At 41.9% G+C, this 15,086-nt stretch overlaps 1 protein-coding gene across 3 annotated transcripts in view; it reads left to right on the forward strand.

Moving 5' to 3' along the window:
• Positions 1–6,275, forward strand: part of ZNF609 (zinc finger protein 609) — an 82,753-nt gene extending 76,478 nt beyond the window's left edge. For all 3 annotated transcript variants that reach the window (XM_018553002.1, XM_018553003.1, XM_018553004.1), the window contains exons 9-11: positions 540–774; positions 3,605–3,683; positions 5,225–6,275. In XM_018553002.1, coding sequence (XP_018408504.1) covers positions 540–774; positions 3,605–3,678 — 309 coding nt within the window. In that variant the 3' untranslated portion in view covers positions 3,679–3,683; positions 5,225–6,275. The remainder of the gene's footprint in view (positions 1–539; positions 775–3,604; positions 3,684–5,224) is intronic.
• The last annotated feature ends 8,811 nt before the right edge of the window (positions 6,276–15,086 follow it).

Below are 15,086 nucleotides of genomic sequence, written 5' to 3' on the forward strand. Positions count from 1 at the left end.
TTATTTAAATCTTTGCTCCCCAGGCTTACTGTCCATGGTCTGTCCATTTCATTCATTGTATTTCAGTTCTTTTTATCATGGATGCTCAGCGTCACATTTGGCTATTACCTAGGACAGTCTGCATGCAAATGCACCCTGATTAGGAACTCCCACTCCTACTGACTGACTTCTGTTCATCAAGGCATTTTAATATTTGTATAACTCCTCCCAAGAGCCAGCACCCTGCTTGCTGAGAGGATTATTGAGGCAGGGTGCCGGACATTTTAGAAAGCTTTGTTCAGTACTCTGCCAGAACATCCCACCAGCCATGATCTGTCTGCATTGTATAGAGTAGCACAGAAAATGGTACATAATAAAATGGGTTTTATTTAAAAATGTCATTACTATGTTAAAGAGGGTGGAAAGGAGGAACCAGGGAAAATATAAGCAGATTGAAGTTCTGCTTTTATGTGTTGTGCACTTTTATTAATGCTTGAAATGGAGGATATAAGAAATAACATGATAGTGTCACATTATCTGCTTCTCTTCTATACATACAGATCTCAGATAAATCTCCCCAGGACCGAGATCGAGGTGGCTGCAGTATACAAGGTGCTTCTACAGCAGGTCCGGGTGGCTGCAGTAGTATGGGGGCACCAGACCGAGGATTAAGTGACAGAAATTCAGAAAGACCCCGAACCTCTCCATCCCAAAGGTTAATGTCCACACACCATCACCACCATCATCTTGGCTACTCCCTTTTGCCTGGCCAGTATCAACTGCCCTATGGCACAGGTAATGTACTCTACACGTTCTTTGCAGCTTCTGTGAGGCAAGAACTCTGTTTCCAAGCCTTAATCTATTGTAGGATATTGAGTACCTTGTAGACTGTCAGTTAACATTGACCAGTCCTTCTGTTCATTGTGTGTCTGTCTTACCACATTTGTGAGGAAGTGTCTAAAGAAAGAAATGTTCTTGTTGGCCTCAGCAGATTGTAAAACAATCCTTTCTGTTTCGTGTGCATTGCATTGTGGGAGATAAATGTTTCTTGCTATGGGCAAGAACAAAACATTTTTTTCCCTCCTTATTTCGTCCTAATCTGATAACCGGTCACCTCTCTGTACCCTTAAAAAATATATATTCTCTCTTACTGTTGTGTCCCCATTGTAGGGATTCTTCTTTACCCCCTGTTCAGTTAGACACCAATCGGGCAGACAGGAATCGAGGGGAAATCTTTACATGGTGGACACAGAAAAGGGGGGGGGAAAAAAGCTTAACACCTCCTCCACACTATTGAGTATTGGCCTTTACATTCAGCAACGTGCTTTAAGGCTTGATACTTTTACAATGCACTTATCAGTGCTTTAATGCCGTCACCACTGTTGAGAATTGTTTTCCTGTGTTCAAGTTTTACGCTCCACGTTTTAGTGCTTCTAAGCCATTCATTTATATCCTTTCTTGTGCTAAGGCAGAACTAATTTAGAATATAGGATCACATGCTTAATCAGCAGCAATGTACTGAAGGCAGAAGGGTCTATTTAATGCAGAGATTTACAGTGTTGTCTGTTCTGGGCACAATTAACAGCATTTAAGGCTCCTAAATGGCTCATCTAAGAGCATTTTAAACTTGGCTTAGTAAAATAACACTAAAAAGACCAAAGATCTGCTTAGGTTTATTATAAACTGATTACCATCTTTTTTCTTTGGTGATGCATTGTGTTAATTAATATCTTTAAATCTAATCTTAATCTTTTTATCATGAATGACCCCTTCAAATTATTCAGTCAGGGAACCTCTACTAAAATTGATTCTATCTGTAGCTCATGGTACCTTGGGTTTGAACAGTAAGTTGTAGATATAGTAATAAGAGTAAATAATGGCATGCTTGCTATATTTATAACCAGGGGTGGGGGATATTTTTTATTAGTTCCTGCTCTATACAGCAAAATTATTTTCATTAATAATCATGAAATAAACCTAATGATGCCAGAAAAGAAATGCAAACGGTGAAAATAGTACGGTCTCTTTATAGTGGTCAGTGCAGAAATGCCCCCTTACATCCGTGGTGTTTGTGTGTCAGTACTGGTTCTCTCCACATGCAAGTCAATGGGGAAGCAAAAGCAGTTTAAAGTAGGTTGATGCAAATGAGGAGTTCAGCAGCACTTGGCAATGCACTGTATATAATCTCAGAAGCATCTCAAACTGCTCTCAAATGCAAGTCGAGTGCACAAAACTGGTGGTCAGAATGCCCCTTACATTGGTGGTCAGTGGGAAGAATGCCCCTTACATTGGTGATCAGTGGGAAGAATGTGCCTTACATTGGTGGTCAGTGGGAAGAATGCCCCTTACATTGGCGGTCAGTGGGAAGAATGCCCCTTACATTGGCGGTCAGTGGGAAGAATGCCCCTTACATTGGTGGTCAGTGGGAAGAATGCCCCTTACATTGGTGGTCAGTGGGAAGAATGTCCCTTACATTGGTGGTCAGTGGGAAGAATGTCCCTTACATTGGCGGTCAGTGGGAAGAATGCCCCTTACGTTAGCGGTCAGTGGGAAGAATGCCCCTTACGTTGGCGGTCAGTGGGAAGAATGCCCCTTACGTTGGCGGTCAGTGGGAAGAATGCCCCTTACGTTGGCGGTCAGTGGGAAGAATGCCCCTTACGTTGGCGGTCAGTGCGAAGAATGCCCCTTACGTTGGTGGTCAATGGGGAAAATGTCCCTTACGTTGGTGGTCAATGGGGAAAATGGCCCTTACGTTGGTGGTCAGTGGGAAGAATGCCCCTTACGTTGGTGGCCAATGAGAAGAATGCCCCTTACATTGGTGGTCAGTGGGAAGGTTTCTCACCTTTTTAAAAACAGCTGCAAAAGATTCTTTGTATCATTGCCTACCTGAGAGGAGAGGCTCCCTGGTCCCATGCTGTGTTACGCGCTTTGATACTAGAACTATGCAGGCACCATCAGCCAGGCGGTAACAGTGCTGTAAATTACCATATCACCACGGGAAGCTGCACTAGGGGGACTTCACTGACAGGCTCAACAGGTATTTTGGGGGCTTTGCTGGGTTACAAACAGCAAACTAAGTTTGCACTTTAGTGCAATAGCACTTTTTTTTTGTTGAGATGTCATTGTTGTACTTTAAGTTGTTCTTTACTTGTCTAAATAATTCAAATGAAACTCCAGGCAAAATGTATTTGCTTTTTTTTGTATAGAATCATAAAAAGTTAGAACCTCTGTCCGATTTAATTTCTGTATGTATCCTGTGAGAGGTTTCATGATTCAGAGGCAGGGTTCACTGGGACAGGAAATGAAGGGATATTTCCCAAACAGGAATGGAAATAGCAATAAAAACCTCACGGTTCTAATTCTTTCCCACTCTTGTTTAAAAGCGGGAAAATGTTTTGCCTTAATTTCCATATTTCAAAGATATATATATATATATATATATATATGTATATCTGTAGGCTGTATATATATATAGATATATATAGATATATATATATATCTATATATATATATCCATATATATATAGATAGATAGATAGATATAGAGAGAGAGATATATAGATAGAGATATATAGATATAGTGTGTGTGTTTATGTAGAGTTTTAAGTACCTTTTCTGATTACAGGTTTGTCATCTACACCCATTGTAGCAAGTCAGCAGGGTTCCGCGCCATCACTTTACCCACCCCCGAGGAGGTGAAAGCGGTACGTTTTTCACGTTTAGCATTCACATTTTGAATGTGTTTCTGTTTTCTTGCACTGTTACTTGCCTTTAGAGTCCTCTAGTATTCCTAAGCGGTTTCCTCCGGCCAGTTTAACTAAACAATAAATATCTGAATTTATGTAGAATATATAAAATAGTGCTTACAAATTATTGTCTCTTTTAAAGACGAACTCCAGGCAAAAATAATCTTAACCCTTGCAGTGGGGCTACCCCATACACCGCAAGGGTTAAGTGCTTGTTTTCAAGTAGACATGAAAACAACAGATATACTCACCTGAATCTCGGAACCGACTGGCTGCTAGACCGGTCCCTGCAGTCTCGCTCCTCCTCTGCTCCAGCGATGCAATGTCCCTCTCGGCGTCCTCACGTCCTATACAGGACCTTAGATTGCCGAAGCAAGGCTGCAGGGACCAGTCTAGCGGCCAGCTCTGAGGCTCAGGTGAATATATCTTATTTTTATTTTATTTCCCCTTGACGAAAACAAGCACTTGACCCTTGCAGTGTGGCGGGTTCAAATTATTTCTGAGGTTTTTTTTTTTAACTGGAACATATCAAAACTAAAATGGTATGCAATGATTTGCTGTTTAAATGTCAATATTATGAAGCAAAACCAAAATATCTACATGGTATATTAAATGTCAACATCACACATACTCATTTATTTTATCAGTCTTTCCACATCTGCTCACAAAAACATTTCTGTAAGCAAAAGCCAAAAGTAAAAATTGCTGGCAGCACAAAGAGTGTCAGGCTCATCAAACTCCATCAAACTAACCTTTTCAAATAATGCCTCATAATATTGAAAACAGATTGTAAGATAAACGAAAGCATCTGTATCCAGAAGAGAGAACGGCGCTGGTTCTCATTATCAGTCAGATTCTACCTTTTACCCACCATACAAGAGAGGTCAGAATGACGATCTGGGTTCATCTTCTCCTTCAGTCATTATCAAGGCCTAGACATCAAACATTAGCTTATGTCAGCAATGTACACCAAGTGTACATAAATCAGGCATATGCTGTTGCTGTATATGAACACACAAACATTTCTTTTTTCTTTTTGCCCTATTATTCTCCTTAGGGCTCATTTTGAAATGGCCACCTCTGTGCTCTGCAAGCAGTCTGTGTAAATTAACACTCTCTCTCTCTGAGCTCTCTCCTCATTCTCATCCTCCCCCCCCCATACAGTGTATTGTGACCTGGAAAGGCAGAACTGGTGTGCAGTGATCTTGCTACAATGACTTGCAGGGAGGGGCTCGGCTGCTTTACAATACGACCCCAGTGTCAGACTGAGTTTCCTCTGGAGAATATTTTCTATTTGTAGGATACAGGCCTACTAGAAAGTCCTTACAAAAAGAAAGCCAGCAATGCGAGTCCTGAAAATGTGCACACATATACATCATCACTGCACCTCTGCATTACCACAATATATGCTGATCACTTACAAAGGTGGAAATGGACTTTAAACGTATTTTGTTTCAGGGGGCATACTTTGACTATTCTTTTTTTTTTTTTTCCTCCAGAAAAAACATCTGTCAAGTTCCGTGTCTACACAAGTCATGTGACTGGATCACAGGACACATCTGAAAGAGTTGGCGCAGTTGAATGGTGTTTCCACCAAGGGCTCCTCAGTTCCTATTCAGATCCAGGACACACAAGTCTAATTGTTGCCCCTTCAAAAGCTCAGCTCTCCTCTTCCTATTCTATGGAGACCTGGTTTTGCAAAACATGACTGTATTTATTCTTGCATTTCTCCAGTGAACTGGGCCATGAGGAGAAGACTTTCCTTGTTCATAGTGAATATGAATGCACAGCATCAAACACCTCAGTCATATTGTGGAACATTCAGGGTCAGGAAATGGCATCCTGTACCTACAGACTCTGGTTAAATGTTATTTTCAAGTTACTATGATGATGACTTTGTTCCTGTCCTGTTGTTGACACTCCATCAACCATGGCTCATCAGTTTATGGATTTGAGATTTGTTTTGACCACATGCTCAGGCATCTGATTTTTCACAGGTTACGCAGGTCAAGGGAGGCTTTTGCAAATACGACGTCGACATACCTTTCGAATATTCAGTTTTATGTTTTAAACGTTTAGGGAATGGCTTTTAAGGAGCTGTTTCTTTTCAATATCCTTCAGTTCCACATGTCTGTTTTCTGATCGAATGTCTGAATTTTGTCATGGCAGTTACTAGAACTTGGTGTTTGTGCTTCATTGGCCAACCACATAGAGATACAGAGGGTACCTTTTTTGTGAACCTACAGGCTGAAAGTTAATGTTACTTTGCACTGTCTGAGCAGCTCTGGTTCACTACTCAACTTGTCCCCACCGATGCCTTTTTTTTTTTTCCTTCTTGATTGAACAACACAGATATTAACCTCAAAGCTCTTAATCTCCTGTTTTGCTAATCCCCTAGAAAATGGGAGAAATGAAATGGTTAATTTTATATATGCGGAGGCATGAAGACATTATTGTAATAATGCAGGGCTCCCAGTTCTGCCCCTTGGCTGTGTATAATGTGTATATATACTTGATGAGGTTCTTTTGTAAGACACTAATCTTAAAAAATGGGGAGATATATTTCACATGTGAATTTTAGATCTGTTTAACCACTAAATATGGCAGGATGCGTTTCATGGATCAGCGAGAAAGCCCCACTGGGTTGACTTCCTTTCATATTTAAAGTTATTTTTTAAATATAGGGCATGCAAAGTACATTGCAAACCTGTTTATCTGCAGGAGATATGTGTTCTCGTGCAAGAGAATGATGAAACCTGTAAGGATTGTGTCCCTCTGTTACAAAGATGCACTTTGTGGAATCGTGAACTGCTTTTACAGGCTCGCGTGTTTTAGATGGCAACAATAAAAGCATTTGTCACCCCAGGAAAGCTATCACCACGTATGAGCAATCCCTTTGTGACCGCAGGGAAATATCTATGGAGAGAATCCCAGTTATGTCATTGACATTCATTAAGTGTCTTAATAAATGTAAAGTCGAACTCTTTCCCCTGTAGATACGGTTATGAGAAATTATATTTAGGAGAAAGAAAGTAGGTTTTCAGTCAAGAGCATCGTACTTTGATAACGCAGAAGATGACATACAAATGTCATTATGGGGTCATCCAGACTGCTGCTATTTTCCAACAGCTTGTTGGTACTGTCACCATCTATGTCTAGTACTCTGTCTTCTGCCAGCAAAACTGTCACAGTGACCTCTCTGTTCTTGGTTCAATTCAGCTTCATTTATCTGGAACTGTCCAGTTGTTTTTTTTTTGTTTTTTTTTTGTTTTTTTTTTAAACGCAATGTTTAAGGGGGATTACTCAGAGTCATGTCAATCTTCCACCACCCTATAAAGATGCACAATGATATCGGAACGTTTTGTAGGCATCAACTCTCTGGTAGTGACACCTCTTCTACACCAGGAGGTGACTTGAAGGAATTTCATTCAAAATACAAACATAATGTATTTAACCCTTTCTGGAAGTTTTCCAATAAAGTTCTTTTGTATTGCTTGGTTGTAAACAGAACTTATTGTATATGGAATAAACTTTACCCCTTTACACCTTGAATGTGGGTGATTGGGGAGCAGAAGCCCTCTCACCCTGGAACCTTCGTACGTTTCTGTATAAAGATGTAAAGTTATATTTCTGTTATGTAGCTATTTTTTTTTCTTCTTTTGCATACAGATTTTAAGTCTTTGATTTTTCTTTATTTTTCTCGCGGTTTTAAAGAAAAGAAAAAAAATACACGCGTTTGTATTACACTTTTGTTTTATCAGAACAGTGGTCTCTTGTATGTGTGTTAAATGTGTGTAAATTATTTTTTAAGATTACATTTGTGATTGCGAATGCCTAAGATACAGGTGTACTACTTGTACAGCAACAATCCTGTATGGCTTCTCCCACCCTCTTAGCTTGAATAGCAAACATCAGATCTTGGATACATGCACATTGTTCCCTATAAAATACAATTAAAGATTATCTCATCGGTTAGGGTTTCTCGTACACCATCTTCTGGCTAGTATTAACTGTGAAGGATCTATGGTAGTGATAAAGTGAACACTGGTAGAATAAAATATGGATCCATGAGACACAGATTTTATAGGTGATTAATATGAGAGGAGGCCAATAACTTCTTCTAACCAAGATCCAAATGTGCTAGGGATCTGACATTTAGTCCACTGACTCTTCCTTCTCTACATATCACCCTCCTATGGTTACACACTTTTTCACATCTCTGGAACAGACCTTTAATACCATCTGCGTAGAAGTATGCAGATTTGGAGGAAAACCAGCTATCAAGTTCAGTAATGACTGCCTCATCATTGTGGAAACTTCTTCCCCGTAAATGTTTCTTCAGATTTGGAAACAGGAAGAAGTCCAAAGGTGCCAGGTCAGGTGAGTAAGGTGAATTGGGCAGAGATTCATAGCCACACTCGCTGACATTACTTCATGGATTATTTGGGCAGATTTCCTTTGAAGATGGAGGAACCCAATCACGGCACGGTATTCAACTTTGTCCGGCATGACACCGACTCTATTTCTCTTGGCTCTAACGATAAAGCCGTGACCTACAAAAACAAAATTTGGCATGCATATTACTAAGATATCCACCTATAAACCTGCAAGATTTCAGATCACTAGCACATCTAGATGATGTTGAGGGTAAGAACTTATTGGCCTCCTCTTGTTTTAGTTTTCAATAGAACAGACATTGGGTAAAGCTTTGTAGTGCTTTTTTATTTATTTTTATTTTTTTGGTTTTGGTTTTTGTCGCATTTCATTGACAAAAATCCATTTATTTTGATTTCCCTTTATTTCCTGTCCAGGAGACACAATAGAAGTGAGGGAAATACTTAAGATTGTTTTGCCTGGTACATATATCACAATTGGAAGCTTTCCCTTTACGTCCAATTCTCATGACAATAGTAACATTTGGGATTTCCTTTGATTTTCTGTTCTGGGGACAATGAGCTCCAAGACAAATACCAGATCCCAGACAGCAACAAACTGGTTTTAACTAGGGATGCACCAATACTAGTATCAGTGCCGATACTGAGCATTTGGGTGAATATTTGTACTCTCCCAAATGCTCCGATGCCTTCCCCTGTACTGGAGCTTCCGGCCAGAGGAAGATTTCCGCTGATTGGCAGTGCAGTAGGGGAACATGGAGCCGGCTCCCCGAGCAATCGGGAAGCTGGGCGACAAGTAATTACCGGCTTCCCAGCCAATCAGCATGGAGCCAGCTTCCTGGCCAATTAGGAAGCCTGCTGCCTGATTGCCTGGAAAGCCGGTACTATGTCAGTGGAAGCATCGGTATCGGCGAGTACCGAAAGCAAAATATAGGTACTTGTACTTGATACCGAAAAAAAAACAGTATCTGTGCATCCCTAGTTTTAACCTTCCCTAGCAAGATGAAAAACATTTGGCTTTAGATATTTGAAAACATAACCGTTCTGTATTTGCTTGATTTCGCAGGCGCGCGCAATTTTAACGCTTGACATGTTTGGTGTCTATTTACCTGACGTGACACTCATATTTATATTTTACCAAAAAATTGGGTAAAAATAATTGTTTTCTAAAATAATAAAGGGAAAACCATTTAAAAAAAAAAATATTCTGTACTTTTTTTGTTATATAAAAAAAAACAACCCCAGTGGTGATTAAATACCACCAAAAGAAAGCTCTATCTGTCCCCCAAAAAATGTATAAAATTTATTTCAGTACAGCGTTACATGACGGAATAAACGTCAGCCAAAGTACCGCAGCGGTGAATACTGAACAATGGCCTGGCCAGGCAGGGGATGTAAACACCGCGGTCAGCAAGTGGTTAATGATTAGAGTGCTCAATTCATGTATGACTTCTATATGTGCCTGGAATTCAGGTTTAAGGGTATTTACATACAGACTTCCACAAAATGCCCATGTAAACATGTCGGCTCCTGTGCTTTTATGCTTTTCCTATTCAAGACTGACCTCTCAGAGATTGCTGCATCTGAGTGTCGGGTGCTTGTCCTGAGCTTTCTTTTCTGGTGCTTGTGGGTACAGGGCTTATAACTATTGGTATGCCTCATAAATTCTTGTCCAATTTAAAGGCAATCTTTCATGCTATATTCAACACCATAGCATGCTTTTTGTTAGGTTGCCTAAAATATTAATGGTGAGTTTGATGTCACGGTTGAGAGCCAACTTATCTGTGGCGCAAGCTGGCAAATTTTCTGACTATAAATAATAGTATCACAAATCTGACTGCAACATTACATACATTACCTTACTTACCTTACCAGATCGCTCTGCGTGCAAATTCTAAAGTTGCTCAGCCACATTAGCTAGCAACAGTGCCAAAGCTGTCCCTTTAACCTCACAGCTTTGCATGCGCACACTGGAGTATGCTTTGGTAGGCCTGCGTATACTACATTTACGCCCTGGGAACGTGTGTTCCCAGGGCTGCACACACGTTTGTCAGTGAGCCTCCCCATCCGAGAGCGCTGTCTATGTTTTTCTGTTTTCGTATACTACATTTGGCAGCTTTTTCAATTCTGTCAACTGTTCACAGAGGCATTTAAAGATACAGACCACTAGATGACTAGACATTTCACAGTACCTGACCCTCTTTCACAGAGTTCACACTTTGCCATGCAAAATTGCTATGCAAAATTTCATGGTACAAAAGGGTGACTCTTTTCGACAGCTGCCTCTGTTCCCTTATCTGCTGGACTATCTGAGTTTTCTTTTACTCCTCCCTCTCTGATCTTCGAATCTATCGCTTACATTATAGTGAGTTTTATGACTGAAATAGGCTGTTTTCTACCCTGAATGCAAACCACCTATGAAACACCACCTGTTCCCTCAGACTTGAGAGTGAGGGTCTGGATTTGCTAGGTCCTCAGATACCTGCAATCTCAGATGAAAACTTTCAGGACCTTGTTTTTGTTACCCTTCCTCATGAACTAGTTTGTTTTCTAATTCAAGCTGTTCCCGATACCTCAAAGATGGAGTATTCTCCTGCCTTGTCCAACCATGGCCTCAGTTGCTTTTGGTCCTTGCAAAGGACTATACGTGGATTCTTCCGTTGTTGGCTGATGTCTCCATCTCTACAGTTGGGCACTTTGTTTCTTTCCCTTTCATGGGTAGATGTAATGACTAGGGATGCACCGATACCATTCTTTCCACACTGAGTATGAGTACCGATACTTTTCCTCAAGTACTCACTGAACCAATTACCAATACTTTCTTCTTAGTGTCATGTGAAGTTTTTTTTTTGTGTGGAGCACCAGGGTCCTTTTACAGCTGCAAATGTTGTGCCCCTAATAGTTCTGCCACTGCCTCCAAGCTGTAAAGGGACTACAACTCCCAGCAAGCTACTGTACAGCAATGCAGAATTACACCAGCTGTAGAGGTCTACAACTCCCAGCAACACATTATACAGCAATGAAGAATAATATGGAGCTACAAACTGTTGCTCACCAGGGCTGCGGGTCCTCCCTGGGCTAGTTAAGCCAGGCTAAGACTCATATTAACTCTCTCAATGCTTATCTCTCTACTGGGAAGGGGGTCTCTCACTTGTGGAAAGTGGCATCAACATCTGTTTTCTCCCAGTTGTGGAAAGTGGCACCAACATCTGTTTACTCCCAGTTGTGGAAAGTGGCACCAACATCTGTTTTCTCCCAGGGGAAGGCAAAATGATGTGGCAGTGATGGAAAGGTGGGTTATAACAGAAGGAATTCTGTGTACAGGCACAACAGTGTGGCGAGGCTCTAGAGGGGAGAGAAGTACAGACGAAATGAGTGGGGATGTGTATGAAATCTAATGGGGGCTGGCTGGCAGTATTAAGAACATTTGTTATACAGGCAATTATGGCCAAGGTTGTTTTTTTGTTTTGTTTACAAACTCCTGAAAACTGATTGCTACGCAGCTCACGGTCACATCTTTGGAGACACTTTTTATCCAGTGACATCCTCCTAAAATCGGGACTGTCTCCAGAAACAGGGGTTGTCTGTTCACCCTAGGCTAATAGCGCCCACGGGAGGATCTTTTCTAGTGGAAGCACAGAGGCCACTCATTTCATTTAAAACAAGCTCATAGCTAAGAGAGAGAGACAGCCATTACATGTAGTATATGCAGAGGCGTCCCAAGGTGGGGTGACACCCGGTGCGGGTACCGGGTTACACCCCGCATTGACTTAATCGCATACACGTGTGATGGCATCATGCGTAGTACCACTGTTATCTTGGTGATGGACGATGGCAGAGAGGGGAGGGGACGTCACCCGGCGGGATAAGGTATGCCGTCGGGTCCTCTCCCGAGCAAGTACCTGGCTCTCGGTCCTTGACCGAGTGCCCGACTTTTCAAAGGGGGAGTGACACCAAAATGACTATCAGTCATTTTGGGGTCACCCGGGTGTGGGCCGCACCCCCTTTGTGACGCCACTGAGTATATGTCCTTGGCAGCTAAAGGGTTAAGGCATGGAAAAATGTGTGAACGAGCCAGGGTACAATTAGATAATAGCAAAGCAAAAGGCCCTGATGCACCTAGAGGCTATACCCCCTAAACACATACCAAGTAAACCCATTTACTGTCCTAGTGACTGACATTGGGATTTGGAAGCAAGGACTCTGCCCAACAAAGGCCGTGTCGGGAAACTACCTAAATATGTGCTGCTTAATATCCTCTCAATCTCCATACTAATCCTATTCAATGTCTGTAACAGCTTTGATTCTAATACGTAGCAATGAGAAGTGTAGCTTATGTTAACTTCGCTTGAGTTTGGGCATACCTCTACTACATAACAGACATGTAAGCAAAATAGGCACCAAGTTATCGGTATAGCTAGGAATTTTCTGGATCTTGGTCCAGAACCTCTTCTTAATCAGTGATCTGGCTGGGTCATTGCACCACTGGGAGTTCCCTCCAGCTCTCCCGCTATAGGCTGAGAAAAGTAGTAAAAGCAGCATCTCTACTCCTGTAAGAATAGAGTTGCGGATTAAAAGTACCATTTCTGTGTTTGCAGATGACACCAACCTATATCATGGAATAAAGTTATTTTAAGATGTCTTCAACTTACAACCAGACTTGAATGAACCGTTTGATAGAGTAGTTGCCCAATGTGGCAAATGAGGTTTAATGGTGCTAAATATAAGGTTATGTGCTTACGGGGCTAAACACATGCATGGAAAATAGAACTTGGGAGTCAATAATCGAGGTTTTGGTAGATCATAGTGGTGGTAATAATAGCATGCAAAGTCAAGCTGCAGATTCTAAAGCAAGCAAAATACTTTCTTGTATTGAAAGAGATACAGACTCCAGAAAAAAAGACACCATCTTGCCCCTCTACAAAGCATTAATAAGACCTCCCATGGTATACAGAGTCCACTTGAGGGTACCAGTTCACAAGAAGGATTTTGTGGAACTAGTGAAAGTGCAGAGAAAGGCAACCAAACTGATAAGTGGTATGGAGGACTTCAGGAAAGATTAGGTGAACGTTAAGTAATGGTAATCTCTCATATATTATATAATAAATTCAGATCACACAAATATACATTGCCCAGCAAAGTATTTCCCAAATACAGCCACCGTGTTTCCGAACAGCTGGCTCCAACTCTCTCCGTTCTGCGGCCCTAAACTTCTTAAGTACAAGATTACAAGGGCAGTCTCCAGCAGCTGTCCATCTACTAGCATTGAGAATGGAGGAACGAGGGAGTGACTTGCCTTGCTGTGCCTGTGTGTGGAGACACAGATTACTAGCACACACAAGGGTGGCTCCATAGGACCCTGCAACAGAAAGGAGCCGCCCTAAAACAGGATATCAAACCCAGAGCTCAGGAGAACTACTGATTCAACAGGAAACTAAAACTTCTAAACATCAAGTAGCAGCTTGAAATTTATTTTCATATTTTTTATTGTAACATTTTAAAAATATATATAAACATATACACTGAGTGGCCAGATTATTATGACCACATGACGTTTGTAGGCAAATTAGCTATAATTTTGCGCTGAAGTTGCTAGAGGGCCAGACCATTATAAATAGGGAAGCAGGTTGTTTACCACGACAGTAGAAGTGATTTTTTTCTGAAGATATGGGTAAACAACGCGATTTAACAGCCTTTGAACGTGGGATGATTGTTGGCGCTCGGAGCCATGGAGCGAGTATCAGCAAAACAGCAGAATTTGTTAAATGTTCAAGAGCAGCTGTTGTTAAAGTGTTTAAAGACTGGACTGTCAGCCGAAAATCTGGGTCTGAACGTGCGAATTGTGGCCGTCAGCGACTAGTCAATGTTAGGGCAGAACGGAGAGTGGCAAGACTGGTACAAGACAACAGAAGGGCAACAGTGCAGTGTCAGATTCCTCGCATCAACTTTCAACATCTCGTGGAGTCACGAGGCGGCCCAACAAAGTACTGATGGGGTGGTCATAATAATCTGGTCACTCAGTGTATATGACAAATTATCCCAATCAGATCAAGTCATAACAACAAAATTGAACAAGGGGGTATCAGGCAGGGGGGCACATGTTTACTGGGCCCTTTTACACCCACATGAATCTCTTCCAGTGTAAAGCTGACAGTCAGATTTTACATGGCAAACAGACATACGTTGTTGGCAGTGAAAAGGTTAACATGGGATATTATCACCATATATAAATATATCAATAGTCCTTATAATGGACCTGGTACAAGATTATTCACTTCAATGGAGCAAAAGAGGTTTAAAAGAGAACTAAAGCCAAACTTTTTTTTTCTTCTCTTTGGGATCTCTTTGGGTCACAGGGATATATTTACGATGTCCTCCTGTGACCCAAAGTTTTATGCTGACAGTGCAGAGCCACACTGCAACTGGGAAAGATCCTGACAATATTGTCGGGATCCACCCCGCTGCCTGATTGACAGCTGGCTTTGCCTCGCCAGAGCCAGCTGTGCCCGCCCCCTCCCCTGTCTGTCCCTCCAATAAGCGCTGAAGGAACAGAGAGGTGTGGGGATTGCTGTGCAGAGCGGTGACTGACCGACACTACTCTCTGCAGCGTTGAACCTCAATGTTAAGCCCGATGAAGGTACCCTGCGTGGCCCTCGAAACCGCTTGTTTTTACTTGACATGGTTCTTATTAAATGAACACATGGTTATCCTGAAAGGATTTTTGGTGTGCTGGTGACAGTGGCGGAACTACCGGTGGTGCGGCCGGTGCTGCCGCCCCGGGGCCCACGGCTGTGGGGGGGCCCACTGAGTGGTGGTGAGGGGGCGCCGGTCAGTGACAAGCAGGCCGGGCGGCGAACACAACATTGGACAAAAAAAACAAATAATCTTTTCACCTTTATTAATTCTTTGGTGGTTAGCAGGGTTAGTGGTAGGGGGGGGGGCCCGAGAAAAAATCTTGCACCGGGCC

The sequence above is a fragment of the Nanorana parkeri genome, unplaced genomic scaffold (assembly GCF_000935625.1).
Source record: "Nanorana parkeri isolate BGI_ZX_2015 unplaced genomic scaffold, ASM93562v1 scaffold105, whole genome shotgun sequence".
Classification (NCBI taxonomy): domain Eukaryota; kingdom Metazoa; phylum Chordata; class Amphibia; order Anura; family Dicroglossidae; genus Nanorana; species Nanorana parkeri.